The sequence below is a fragment of the Blennius ocellaris genome (assembly GCF_963422515.1).
Source record: "Blennius ocellaris genome assembly, chromosome: 6".
Taxonomy (NCBI): domain Eukaryota; kingdom Metazoa; phylum Chordata; class Actinopteri; order Blenniiformes; family Blenniidae; genus Blennius; species Blennius ocellaris.
The window spans coordinates 25,763,171-25,780,872 of NC_137655.1; the positions used below are offsets into that span (position 1 = coordinate 25,763,171).

General features: G+C 51.9%; 1 protein-coding gene across 1 annotated transcript in view; it reads right to left on the minus strand.

Moving 5' to 3' along the window:
* LOC308131123 (aryl hydrocarbon receptor-like) overlaps nt 1–17,702 on the minus strand; it is a gene marked incomplete at both ends in the record, with an annotated part of 70,872 nt that overhangs the window by 25,177 nt on the left and 27,993 nt on the right. The window contains 2 exons of the mRNA XM_080497729.1: nt 3,004–3,093; nt 16,508–16,614. Coding sequence (XP_080353855.1) covers nt 3,004–3,093; nt 16,508–16,614 — 197 coding nt within the window. The remainder of the gene's footprint in view (nt 1–3,003; nt 3,094–16,507; nt 16,615–17,702) is intronic.

Sequence of the window (17,702 nt, forward strand, 5' to 3'; positions counted from 1 at the left end):
TTGTCTGTATTGTTGTGAGACATCCTGAAGCTGTTTCACCGGCTCGTTCACCGGCTCGTTCACCGACTCGTTCACCGGCTCGTTCAACGACTTGTTCACCGGCTCGTTCACCGGCTCGTTCACCAGCTCGTTCACCGACTCGTTCACCGGCTCGTTCACCGGCTCGTTCACCGACTCGTTCACCGGCTCGTTCACCGACTCGTTCACCGGCTCGTTCACCGGCTCGTTCACCGGCTCGTTCACCGACTCGTTCACCGGCTCGTTCACCGACTCGTTCACCGGCTCGTTCACCGGCTCGTTCACCGACTCGTTCACCGGCTCGTTCACCGGCTCGTTCACCGACTCGTTCACCGGCTCGTTCACCGGCTCGTTCACCGGCTCGTTGACCGACTCGTTCACCGGCTCGTTCACCGGCTCGTTCACCAGCTCGTTCACCGGCTCGTTCACCAGCTCGTTCACCGGCTTCACTGCCGTCACTGTCGACCGTCGCCACGACGTAAACACGGAAAAATCAGTTTATCAGCAGGTATCAGCTCCGATCTCTCCTGGCTCTCCCTCGGCAGCCCTCTAACCACATCATCCAATAATGTAACTAAGAAGTGGCTTTACTGCATCTGAAATGAGCCCTGGCCAGTGTTGGTGCAGCAGCAGTGGCGTGCAGCTCAGCTCCTTGAGAAACTTGTGTGCAGAAGCCTGAGATCTTCAGCAGCTGAGGCTCGGGGTCGCCGGGCGCCGGCGGCCGGCGACCCCGAGGGTCTGAGGTCAGCCGGACGCCGCTGTCACGCTGAAAACAGACAACGTCTTCCTGCCGTGTCCGACTCTGCATCACGCAGGGAGACCAGGAAGCTGCCAGGCGGGGCACGCAAGCCGTCCGTCATCCACTGCAGCCCGGAGCCGTCCGACTCCAACTCCACATGGAACCATGAACTTCACCGTGGAAAGTGATGAAGATCATTGTGTTGCTGGTCGGAATATGATGTTCAGCTTCCAGTGGGGTTCTGCGGTTCTGCAACGCCAACGGCTCAGAAAAACACAACATCCTGGAGCTTCTCAGAAGATCTCTATAAGTAGAATAGGCTGTATGTACAACTATATATATATATATGGAGGAAATAACATCAGGAAAGTTTGGCTTTAAAAACTCCAAAGCTTTGAAAAAGAGAATTGTCAGTTTAGACTCAGAGAATGTTTGGATCAACACACACTCTCCCTTTAGCACAATGGTTTTCCTGAATGAGGAACATCAGTGCACGTTTATCACATCTGGGAGGCGTTTATGTTTATACACGTTATAATTCCCTGGGCATCAGCTCAGCCCGGGTTCGGGTTGTCTGGCCCACATATCCACGGTGAGAGGTACTTCCTCACATTGTACCGTTCTGAAAGTTACATCTCCAAGATTGTGCTTTTTCCCCTCAGAATTCTGATTTATTTGCCGTGTCCTGCTCCAACATGTCCCACACGTCCAACATGTCCAACACGTCCAACACGTCCAACATGTCCAACACGTCCAACACGTCCAACACGTCCAACATGTCCAACACATCCAACACGTCCAACACGTCCAACACGTCCCACACGTCCAACACGTCCAACACATCCAACACGTCCAACACGTCCAACACATCCAACACGTCCAACACATCCAACACCTCCAACACGTCCAACACGTCCAAAACGTCCCACACGTCCAACACATCCAAAACACGTCCAACACATCCAACACCTCCAACATGTCCAACACGTCCAACACGTCCCACATGTCCAACACGTCCAACACGTCCCACACGTCCAACACATCTAAAACACGTCCAACACGTCCAACACGTCCAACACGTCCCACACGTCCAACACATCCAAAACACGTCCAACACGTCCAACACCTCCAACACGTCCAACATGTCCAACACGTCCAACACATCCAAAACGTCCAACACCTCCAACACGTTCAACACGTCCAACACCTCCAACACGTCCAACACGTCCAACACGTCCAACACGTCCCACACGTCCAACACCTCCAACACGTCCAACATGTCCAACACCTCCAACACATCCAGCACGTCCAACACGTCCAACATGTCCAACACGTCCCACACGTCCAACACGTCCAAAACGTCCAACACCTCTAACACGTCCAACACGTCCAAAACGTCCAACACCTCCAACACGTCCAACACCTCCAACACGTCCAACACCTCCAACACCTCCAACACGTCCAACACATCCCACACGTCCAACACGTCCAACACGTCCAAAACACATCCAACACCTCCAACACGTCCAACACATCCAACACGTCCCACATGTCCAACACGTTCCACACGTCCAACACGTCCAACACATCCAACACGTCCAACACCTCCAACACGTCCAACACGTCCAACACGTCCCACACGTCCAACACATCCAAAACACGTCCAACACATCCAACACGTCCAACACGTCCAACACATCCAACACCTCCAACACGTCCCACATGTCCAACACGTCCAACACGTCCCACACGTCCAACACATCCAAAACACATCCAACACATCCAACACCTCCAACACGTCCAACACGTCCCACACGTCCAACACATCCAAAACACGTCCAACACGTCCCACACGTCCAACACGTCCAACACGTTCATGTTCAACCAGTTCCAACACAGAAAGCCAAAATCAAAAGCTCCAGTTTGTACGTGATGTTCCTCGTTGTGTCACTCCTCATAAATCACACAGCAAACGCAGGCAAGCTGGAAGCCTCAGATGTTCCATGTGTCTTCTGGAGGAGGTTCAAATGTCACATATCTGCTGAATCGCTCATGAAGATCAGTTGATGAGGCTCATTAGAGGCACTTCCAGCCGTGACGGCTTGCAATGGGATTGTGGTCAAACGGCAAAGAAGACGGTACTGTTATTCAAGTTTGTTCAAAATTAACCTTTGATTCAAAAGACAGTCGACGAGCACAGTGTTTCTGTTGAAGGGTGATCAGGACAGGAGGAGCGGGATCAGTACCTGGTGGAAGCCCAGGTAGTCCTGGATGGTGTGGGAGGAGTAGAAGATGGTGCCGCCGGCGGTGACGACCAGGACGAAGCCATTGAGGGCCTGCAGGCCAACACACACACACACACACACACACACACACACACACACACACACACACACACACACACACACACACACACACACACACACACACACACACACACACACACACACACACACACACACACACACAGTGTTAGTGACACTTCAGCACCATTCAATGTGCTTAACGGACATGAACATCAGCAAAACATCATTTCAGTGTTTCACTTCAACCAGTGACAATATTCATCATTTAGTTCCTGTTTCTCTGTTCAACACACTGAACAGCAACCAGGCAGGAACAGCAACATGCCTGGAACCTCGAGAACCAGTTGAGTTCAACACTGAGAGGAGAACCATCATCCTGCATCTTAGGTTTAGTTCAAACCACACCAAGGTATCGATCGATCCAGAGGGAGGAACAAGCTGGAGGTCAAACTACATCCACACTGTGTCGCCACAGACAGAGTCACAGAGTCACAGACAAAATCACAGACAGAATCACTGACAGAGCCACAGACAGAGTCACAGACAGTCACAGACAGAGTCACGGAATCACAGACAGAGTCACAGAGTAACAGACAGAGCTACAGACAGAGCCACAGAGTCACAGACAAAATCACAGACAGAATCACAGACAGAGACACAGACAGAGTCACAGACAGTCACAGACAGAGTCACGGAATCACAGACAGAGTCACAGAGTAACAGACAGAGCTACAGAAAAAATCACAGACAGAATCACAGACAGAGTCACAGACAGTGTCACAGAGCCACAGACAGAATCACAGACAGAGTCACAGACAGAGTCACGGAATCACAGACAGAGTCACAGAGTCACAGACAGAGCTACAGACAGAATCACAGACAGAGTCACAGACAGTCAAAGACAGAGTCATGGAATCACAGACAGAGTCACAGAGTAACAGACAGAGCTACAGACAGAGCCACAGACAGATTCACAGACAGAGTCACAGACAGAGCCACAGACAGAATCACAGACAGAATCACAGACAGAACCACAGACAGAGCCACAGACAGATTCACAGACAGACTCACAGACAGAGTCACAGACAGAGTCACAGACAGGATCACAGACAGAGTCACAGACAGAGTCACAGAGCCACAGACACAATCACAGACAGGATCACAGACAGAGTCACAGACAGAGTCACTGACACTAGACCCAGCACTCCACCCACATCATGGCACCATTCCCATATTTCACATTTTCTCAAATCAAATGACGAATTGGCTTCACAGGTAAAGGAAGTGATGATCATTATGGAAGTGAAATTTTAATTCTAGCTCCCAGTTTTAATAATTCTATAAAAAGAAAACAACCAGGTACAAAAGTAAAGGAGGGACAAATAAAGGAAAACTAACAAAACTACCTGATGACGACCTAAACAAAGCAAATCATTCATTCAAACAGGCTGCTTCTGTACTAGAAGGCCACCTAGCAGCCCTAACCTTAACCCTACCATCAGTCCTAACCCTACCATCAGCCTTAACCCTACCATCAGCCCAAACCCTACCATCAGCCCTAACCCTACCATCAGCCCTAACCCTACCATCAGCCCTAATCATACCATCAGCCTTAACCCTACCATCAGCCCAAACCCTACCATCAGCCCTAACCCTACCATCAGCCCTAACCCTACCATCAGCCCTAATCATACCATCAGCCCTAACCCTACCATCAGCCTTAACCCTACCATCAGCCCTAACCCTACCATCAGCCCTAACCTTAACCCTACCATCAGCCCTAACCCTACCATCAGCCCTAACCCTACCATCAGCCCAAACCCTACCATCAGCCCTAACCCTACCATCAGCCCTAACCTTAACCCTACCATCAGCCCTAACCCTACCATCAGCCCTAACCCTACCATCAGCCCAAACCCTACCATCAGCCCTAACCCTACCATCAGCCCAAACCCTACCATCAGCCCTAACCCTACCATCAGCCCTAACCCGACCATTAGCCCAAACCCAACCATCAGCTCTAACCCGACCATTAGCCCAAACCCAACCATCAGCTCTAACCCGATAATTAGCCCAAACCCTACCATCAGCTCTAACCCGATAATTAGCCCAAACCCTACCATCAGCCCTAACCCTAACCCTACCATCAGCCCTAACCCTACCATCAGCCCTAACCATAACCCACACACAACCACAAACACACCACACACAAACACACCACCACACACGCACCACCACACACGCACCACCACACACACCACCACCCACACACAACCACAAACACACCACACACACACACACCACCACACACACACCGCCACACACGCACCACCACACACACCACCACCCACACACAACCACAAACACACTTCACACACACACACACCACCACCCACACACAACCACAAACACACCACCACACACACAACCACAAACACACCACCACACACACACCACCACACACACACCACCACACACACACCACCACAAACACACCACCACACACACACACAACCACACACACACAACCACAAACACACCACCACACACACACAACCACAAACACACCACCACACGCACACCACCACCACCACCACACACACCACCACACACACACCACACACACCAGCCCTAACCCTACCATCAGCCCTAACCCTAACCCACACACCACCACACACACACACCACCACAAACACACCACCACACACACACAACCACAAACACACCACCACACACACCACCACAAACACACCACCACATACACACCACCACACACAACCACAAACACACCACCACTCACACACCACCACCCACACACCACCACAAACACACCACGACACACACACACACCACATCACACACACCACCACAGACACACCACCACACATACAACACCACACACACACCAACACACAACCACAAAAATACCACCACACACACACCACCACACACACACACCACCACCACCACACACACACTACACACACCAGCCCTAACCCTACCATCAGCCCTAACCCACACACCACCACACACACACACACCACCACAAACACACCACCACAAACACACCACGACACACACACCACACACATACACAACATCACACACACACCACACACATACACAACATCACACACACCACCACACACACACCACCACACAACCACAAACACACCACCACACACACACCACCACCACCACACACACACCACCACACACTTACCACACACACCAGCCCTAACCCTACCATCAGCCCTAACCCTAGCCCACACACCTCCACACACACACACCACCACAAACACACCACCACACACACACAACCACAAACACACCACCACACGCACACCACCACCACCACCACACACACCACCACACACACACCACACACACCAGCCCTAACCCTACCATCAGCCCTAACCCTAACCCACACACCACCACACACACACACCACCACAAACACACCACCACACACACACAACCACAAACACACCACCACACACACCACCACAAACACACCACCACATACACACCACCACACACAACCACAAACACACCACCACTCACACACCACCACCCACACACCACCACAAACACACCACGACACACACACACACCACATCACACACACCACCACAGACACACCACCACACATACAACACCACACACACACCAACACACAACCACAAAAATACCACCACACACACACCACCACACACACACACCACCACCACCACACACACACTACACACACCAGCCCTAACCCTACCATCAGCCCTAACCCACACACCACCACACACACACACACCACCACAAACACACCACCACAAACACACCACGACACACACACCACACACATACACAACATCACACACACACCACACACATACACAACATCACACACACCACCACACACACACCACCACACAACCACAAACACACCACCACACACACACCACCACCACCACACACACACCACCACACACTTACCACACACACCAGCCCTAACCCTACCATCAGCCCTAACCCTAGCCCACACACCTCCACACACACACACTACCACAAACACACCACCACACACACACCACAATACACACACACCACCACAAACACACCACCACACACACACCACCACACACACACACACGCACCACCACACACACCACCACCCACACACAACCACAAACACACCACACACACACACACCACCATACACTCACCACCACACACGCACCACCACACACACCACCACCCACACACAACCACAAACACACCACACACACACACACACACCATCACCCACACACAACGACAAACACACCACACACACACACACCACCAGACACACACCAACACAAACACACCACCACACACACACACACACACACACACAACCACAAACACACCACATACACACACACCACCACACACGCACCACCACACACACCACTACCCACACACAACCACAAACACACCACACACTCACACACCACCACACACACACCACCACACACACCACCACCCACACACACACACCACCAGACACACACCAACACAAACACACCACACACACACACACACACCACCACAAACACACCACCACACACACACCACCACACACACCACCACCCACACACAACCACAAACACACCACACACACACACCACCACACACGCACAACCACACACACCACCACCCACACACAACCACAAACACACCACACATACACACTCACCACCACACACGCATCACCACACACACCACCAGCCACACACAACCACAAACACACCACACACACACACACCACCACCCACACACAACCACAAACACACCACACACACACACACCACCACCCACACACAACCACAAACACACCACACACACACACACCACCACCCACACACAACCACAAACACACCACACACACACACACCACCACAAACACACCACCACACACACACAACCACAAACACACCACCACACACACCACCAGAAACACACCACCACATACACACCACCACACACAACCACAAACACACCACCACTCACACACCACCACCCACACACCACCACAAACACACCACGACACACACACACACCACATCACACACACCACCACAGACACACCACCACACACACAACACCACACACATACCAACACACAACCACAAAAACACCACCACACACACACCACCACACACACACACACCACCACAAACACACCACGACACACACACCACACACATACACAACATCACACACACCACCACACAACCACAAACACACCACCACACACATACCACCACCACCACACACACCAGCCCTAACCCTACCATCAGCCCTAACCCTAGCCCACACACCACCACACACACACACCACCACAAACACACCACCACACACACACCACAATACACACACACCACCACACACACACCACCACACACACACACGCACCACCACACACACCACCACCCACACACAACCACAAACACACCACACACACACACACCACCACACACTCACCACCACACACGCACCACCACACACACCACCACCCACACACAACCACAAACACACCACACACACACACACACACACACACCATCACCCACACACAACCACAAACACACCACACACACACACACCACCAGACACATACCAACACAAACACACCACACACACACACACACACACACAAACACACCACCACACACACACCACCACACACACACCACCACACACACCATCACCCACACACAACAACAAACACACCACACACACACACACCACCAGACACACACCAACACAAACACACCACCACTCACACACACACACACACAACCACAAACACACCACACACATACACACCACCACACACGCACCACCACACACACCACTACCCACACACAACCACAAACACACCACACACACACACACCACCACACACTCACCACCACACACGCACTACCACACACACCACCACCCACACACAACCACAAACACACCACACACCACCACACACACACACACCACCACAAACACACCACACACACACATCACACACACACACACCACCACAAACACACCACCACAGACACACCACCACACACACACCACCACAAACACACACCACACACAACACCACACACACACACTACACACACCAGCCCTAACCCTACCATCAGCCCTAACCCTAACCCACACACCACCACACACACACACACCACCACAAACACACCACCACAAACACACCACGACACACACACCACACACATACACAACATCACACACACCACCACACACACACCACCACACAACCACAAACACACCACCACACACACACCACCACCACCACACACACACCACCACACACACACCACACACACCAGCCCTAACCCTACCATCAGCCCTAACCCTAGCCCACACACCACCACACACACACACCACCACAAACACACCACCACACACACACCACAATACACACACACCACCACACACACACCACCACACACACAACACCACACACACACAACCAAAAACACACCACACACACACACACACCACCACACAACCACAAACACACCACCACACACACACCACACACACCAGCCCTAACCCTACCATCAGCCCTAACCCTAACCCACACACCACTACACACACACACCACCACAAACACACCACCACACACACACAACCACAAACACACCACCACACACACACCACACACACCAGCCCTAACCCTACCATCAGCCCTAACCCTAACCCACACACCACCACACACACACCACCACAAACACACCACCACACACACACAACCACAAACACACCACCACACACACACTACACACACCAGCCCTAACCCTACCATCAGCCCTAACCCTAACCCACACACCACCACACACACACACACCACCACAAACACACCACCACACACACACAACCACAAACACACCACCACACACACCACCACAAACACACCACCACATACACACCACCACACACAACCACAAACACACCACCACTCACACACCACCACCCACACACCACCACAAACACACCACGACACACACACACACCACATCACACACACCACCACAGACACACCACCACACACACAACACCACACACACACCAACACACAACCACAAAAACACCACCACACACACACCACCACACACACACACCACCACCACCACACACACTACACACACCAGCCCTAACCCTACCATCAGCCCTAACCCTAACCCACACACCACCACACACACACACACCACCACAAACACACCACCACAAACACACCACGACACACACACCACCACAAACACACCACCACACACACACCACCACCCACACACCACCACAAACACACCACGACACACACACCACCACACACACACCACATCACACACACCACCACACACACACCACCACACACACAACACCACACACACACAACCACAAACACACCACACACACACACACACTACCACACAACCACAAACACACCACCACACACACACCATACACACCAGCCCTAACCCTACCATCAGCCCTAACCCTAACCCACACACCACCACACACACACACCACCACAAACACACCACCACACACACACAACCACAAACACACCACCACACACACACCACACACAACAGCCCTAACCCTACCATCAGCCCTAACCCTAACCCACACACCACCACACACACACACCACCACAAACACACCACCACACACACACAACCACAAACACACCACCACACACACACTACACACACCAGCCCTAACCCTACCATCAGCCCTAACCCTAACCCACACACCACCACACACACACACACCACCACAAACACACCACCACACACACACAACCACAAACACACCACCACACACACCACCACAAACACACCACCACATACACACCACCACACACAACCACAAACTTACCACCTCTCACACACCACCACCCACACACCACCATAACAGACACCACCACACACACAACACCACACACACACTAACACACAACCACAAAAACACAACCACACACACACCACCACACACACACACCACCACCACCACACACACACTACACACACCAGCCCTAACCCTACCATCAGCCCTAACCCTAACCCACACACCACCACACACACACACACCACCACAAACACACCACCACAAACACACCACGACACACACACCACACACATACACAACATCACACACACCACCACACACACACCACCACACAACCACAAACACACCACCACACACACACCACCACCACCACACACACACCACCACACACACACCACACACACCAGCCCTAACCCTACCATCAGCCCTAACCCTAGCCCACACACCACCACACACACACACCACCACAAACACACCACCACACACACACCACAATACACACACACCACCACACACACACCACCACACACACAACACCACACACACACAACCACAAACACACCACACACACACACACACACCACCACACAACCACAAACACACCACCACACACACACCACACACACCAGCCCTAACCCTACCATCAGCCCTAACCCTAACCCACACACCACCACACACACACACCACCACAAACACACCACCACACACACACAACCACAAACACACCACCACACACACACCACACACACCAGCCCTAACCCTACCATCAGCCCTAACCCTAACCCACACACCACCACACACACACACCACCACAAACACACCACCACACACACACAACCACAAACACACCACCACACACACACTACACACACCAGCCCTAACCCTACCATCAGCCCTAACCCTAACCCACACACCACCACACACACACACACCACCACAAACACACCACCACACACACACAACCACAAACACACCACCACACACACCACCACAAACACACCACCACATACACACCACCACACACAACCACAAACGTACCACCTCTCACACACCACCACCCACACACCACCATAACAGACACCACCACACACACACACCACCACAAACACACCACCACACACACACTACACACACCAGCCCTGACCCTACCATCAGCCCTAACCCTAACCCACACACCACCACACACACACACACCACCACAAACACACCACCACAAACACACCACAACACACACACCACACACATACACAACATCACACACACCACCACACACACACCACCACACAACCACAAACACACCACCACACACACACCACCACCACCACCACACACACACCACCACACACACACCACACACACCAGCCCTAACCCTACCATCAGCCCTAACCCTAGCCCACACACCACCACACACACACACCACCACAAACACACCACCACACACACACCACAATACACACACACAACCACAAACACACCACAACACACACACCACCACACACACACACCACCACACACACACTACCACACACACCACCACACACACCACAACACACACACCACCACACACACACACCACCACAAACACACCACCACACACACACCACCACCACCACACACACACCACACACACCAGCCCTAACCCTACCATCAGCCCTAACCCTAACCCACACACCAACACACACACACCACCACCAACACACCACCACACACACACACCACAACACACACACACTACCACAAACACACCACCACACACACACCACCACAAACACACCACCACACACACACCACCACAAACACACTACCACACACACACAACAACAAACACACCACCACTCACACACCACCACCCACACACCACTACAAACACACTACGACACACACACCACCACCACATCACACACACCACCACACACACACCACATCACACACACCACCACCCACACACCACTACAAACACACCACGACACACACACCACCACACAGACACCACATCACACACACCCCCACACCCACCACCACACACCACCACACACACCACCACCACACACACCACCACACACACACCACCACAAACACACACCACACACAACACCACACACACACCACCAGCCACACCACCACCACACACACAAACACACCACACACACCACCACAGACACACCACCACACACACCACCACCACACACACACCACCACATACACCACCACCACACACACCACCATACACACACCACACACAACACCACACACACCACCACACACACCAGCCCTAACCCTACCATCAGCCCTAACCCTAACCCACACACCACCACCACACACACACCACACACACCACCACACACACACCACCACACACACCACCACACACCCACCACCACACACACCACCATACACACCACCACACACCCACCACCACACACACCACCATACACACACCACCACAAACACACACCACACACACCACCACACCCACCACCACACACCACCACACACACCACCACACACACCACCACACACACCACCACACACACCACCACCACACACCACCACACACACCACCACACACACACTACCACACACACACCACACACACCACCACACACACACCACCACACACACCACCACACACACACCACCACACACACCACCACACACCCACCACCACACACACCACCATACACGCACCACACACACCAGCCCTAACCCTACCATCAGCCCTAACCCTAGCCCACACACCACCACACACACACACCACCACAAACACACCACCACACACACACCACAATACACACACACAACCACAAACACACCACAACACACTCACCACCACACACACACACCACCACACACACACTACCACACACACCACCACACACACCACAACACACACACCACCACACACACACACCACCACAAACACACCACCACACACACACCACCACCACCACACACACACCACACACACCAGCCCTAACCCTACCATCAGCCCTAACCCTAACCCACACACCAACACACACACACCACCACCAACACACCACCACACACACACACCACAACACACACACACTACCACAAACACACCACCACACACACACCACCACAAACACACCACCACACACACACCACCACAAACACACTACCACACACACACAACAACAAACACACCACCACTCACACACCACCACCCACACACCACTACAAACACACTACGACACACACACCACCACCACATCACACACACCACCACACACACACCACATCACACACACCACCACCCACACACCACTACAAACACACCACGACACACACACCACCACACAGACACCACATCACACACACCCCCACACCCACCACCACACACCACCACACACACCACCACCACACACACACCACCACAAACACACACCACACACAACACCACACACACACCACCAGCCACACCACCACCACACACACAAACACACCACACACACCACCACAGACACACCACCACACACACCACCACCACACACACACCACCACATACACCACCACCACACACACCACCATACACACACCACACACAACACCACACACACCACCACACACACCAGCCCTAACCCTACCATCAGCCCTAACCCTAACCCACACACCACCACCACACACACACCACACACACCACCACACACACACCACCACACACACCACCACACACCCACCACCACACACACCACCATACACACCACCACACACCCACCACCCCACACACCACCATACACACACCACCACAAACACACACCACACACACCACCACACCCACCACCACACACCACCACACACACCACCACACACACACTACCACACACACCACCACACACACCACCACACACACCACCACACACACCACCACCACACACCACCACACACACCACCACACACACACTACCACACACACACCACACACACCACCACACACACACCACCACACACACCACCACACACACACCACCACACACACCACCACACACCCACCACCACACACACCACCATACACGCACCACCACAAACACACACCACACACACCACCACACCCACCACCACACACCACAACACACACCACCACGCACACACTACCACACACACCACCACACACACACCACCACACACACACCACCACACACACCACCACACACACCACCACACACACACCACCACACACACCACCACACACACACCACCACACACACCACCACACACACCACCACACACACACCACCACACACACCACCACACACACCACCACACACACACCACCACACACACACACCAGCAGGTGGTGGGAGGCTGAGTCATGGACATGTCGCTCTTCCTGATAGTAACACCAGTGAGTCGCTGCAATTCCTCTCACACACAGACTCAAACAGTCAAATTTCAGAGTGGAATCCTAACACCCCCCTTCCTAGAACCTAAAGTGAACAGGAGGGTTCCTCGGACCTAAAGTGAACAGGAGGGTTCCTAGGGCCTAAAGAGAACAGGAGGGTTCCTCGGACCTAAAGTGAATAGGAGGGTTCCTCGGACCTAAAGTGAACAGGAGGGTTCCTAGAACCTAAAGAGAACAGGAGGGTTCCTAGAACCTAAAGTGAACAGGAGGGTTCCTAGAACCTAAAGAGAACAAGAGAGTTCCTCGAACCTAAAGTGAATAGGAGGGTTCCTCGGACCTAAAGAGAACAGGAGGGTTCCTAGAACCTAAAGAGAACAGGAGGGTTCCTAGAACCTAAAGTGAACAGGAGGGTTCCTAGAACCTAAAGAGAACAGGAGAGTTCCTCGAACCTAAAGTGAATAGGAGGGTTCCTAGAACCTAAAGAGAACAGGAGTGTTCCTCGGACCTAAAGAGAACAGGAGGGTTCCTAGAACCTAAAGAGAACAGGAGGGTTCCTAGAACCTAAAGAGAACAGGAGGGTTCCTAGAACCTAAAGAGAACATGAGTGTTCCTCGGACCTAAAGTGAACAGGAGGGTTCCTAGAACCTAAAGAGAACAGGAGAGTTCCTCGAACCTAAAGTGAACAGGAGTGTTCCTCGGACCTAAAGTGAACAGGAGGGTTCCTAGAACCTAAAGAGAACAGGAGGGTTCCGAGGAGACATGAAATGTGCAGTGAGTATATGAATTGCTGTCTGAACACTGTTTGTTCTTCTTGCTCTCTGTCCCCCTGTTAAATTTCTGCTCCTCACAAACTGGTTCTGCAGGTTTGTTCCTGTAAAAAGGGACTTTTTCCTTGAAGTGTAGTTTGTTCTAGAACCGCTGGCTGTTTCTCTGTGAGGAACCTTGAGACGAGACTGTTTCACTGTTCCACCAATCGGCTGCTCAACTAAACTACCATCCTGTCATTGGTCTTATTACATCGTGGAAACTCGCCAAACACACACACACACACACACACACACACACACACACACACACACACACACACACACACACACACACACACACACAGTGTGTCACAGTGACGACAGACAGATGATGGAGGGATGAGATGGAGGGATGAGATCAGCTGACCTGCAGCAGCAGTTCCCCCTCTGGGATCTCCGTCGTCGCTGCTCCGGCTTTGCTGTCGTCATCGTTCACGGCGTGAGGAGACGCTCCGTTTCCACCGCTCAGGGCGACTGCACACACACACACACACACACACACACACACACACACACACACACACACACACACACACACACACACACACACACACACACACACACACACACACACAGACATCAGTCATGATGCCTTCATGCTCAGCAGGACAGAGACGCTGCACTCGGCTCACATCACATCAATGATCCAATGCAGAGGATTTTAATGTTTGCATTGACAGTCATGAACAACTTGACAGAATACGAGCAAAGAAAACAAGAAATGTGAATAAAAACAAGATCTTTTTGTTTTTAATTGCATTATGTAGATATTTTGAGTGACTATTAAATTTTTCTCATCATTGGGACAAGACCTTTATTTTATCAAATTACAAGTGTAAAAAAAGAGTTAATGTCAGAATATAATAAATAGAATAAAAAGTTAAAATATCAAATGACACAGGATAGAACTGAAATGAGTAATATTTAGGTGACTATTATACATGTAGAAAAGGGAATTGACAGAGAAACACAACAAGCTCTATTTTCAAAGAAGACTAACTTTTATTCCAGTTTCCAAAATCATTGTTTGGTTCATTTCTTCCACTTTGTTACTCCAATATGTGGCCAAGAGAGATTATATAATCATTTCTTTCACATTATCTGCCATTGATTTGTTTGTTTTTCAGTCGTAAAACAAGCCAGTCACATCTGTGGCAGCTCTACATCCTTTACTCCAGAACGTGAACTGTGAACTGAACCCACGGCTCCCTCACTGCTTCTGCTCAGCTCCACTCCCTTTAACCCCGCCCCCTCCCACCAAGCCACGCCCCCGCCTCGTCCTGATTGGCTGCTCATCCTGACGAGATTCTCCCTTTTTGTTTCCTGCCTTCGCAGAACATTTTCCTCCGTCACTTCCAGATGCTGGAGGAGAGGAAACGACGTGGTTCGTTCAAACATCACGTGAAATTTACTCATTTGATGGCTCGGTTGGCGTTTTAATCAAACTCTGGCCGCTCCTCCTTTACTGCAATAAGCAGAGCGACTGAAATTAATGATTTAATTGTGACTATTTATTAGCATCATCCAAGTTCAGTTTGTAATTCCCCCCTTTATAAAATTAA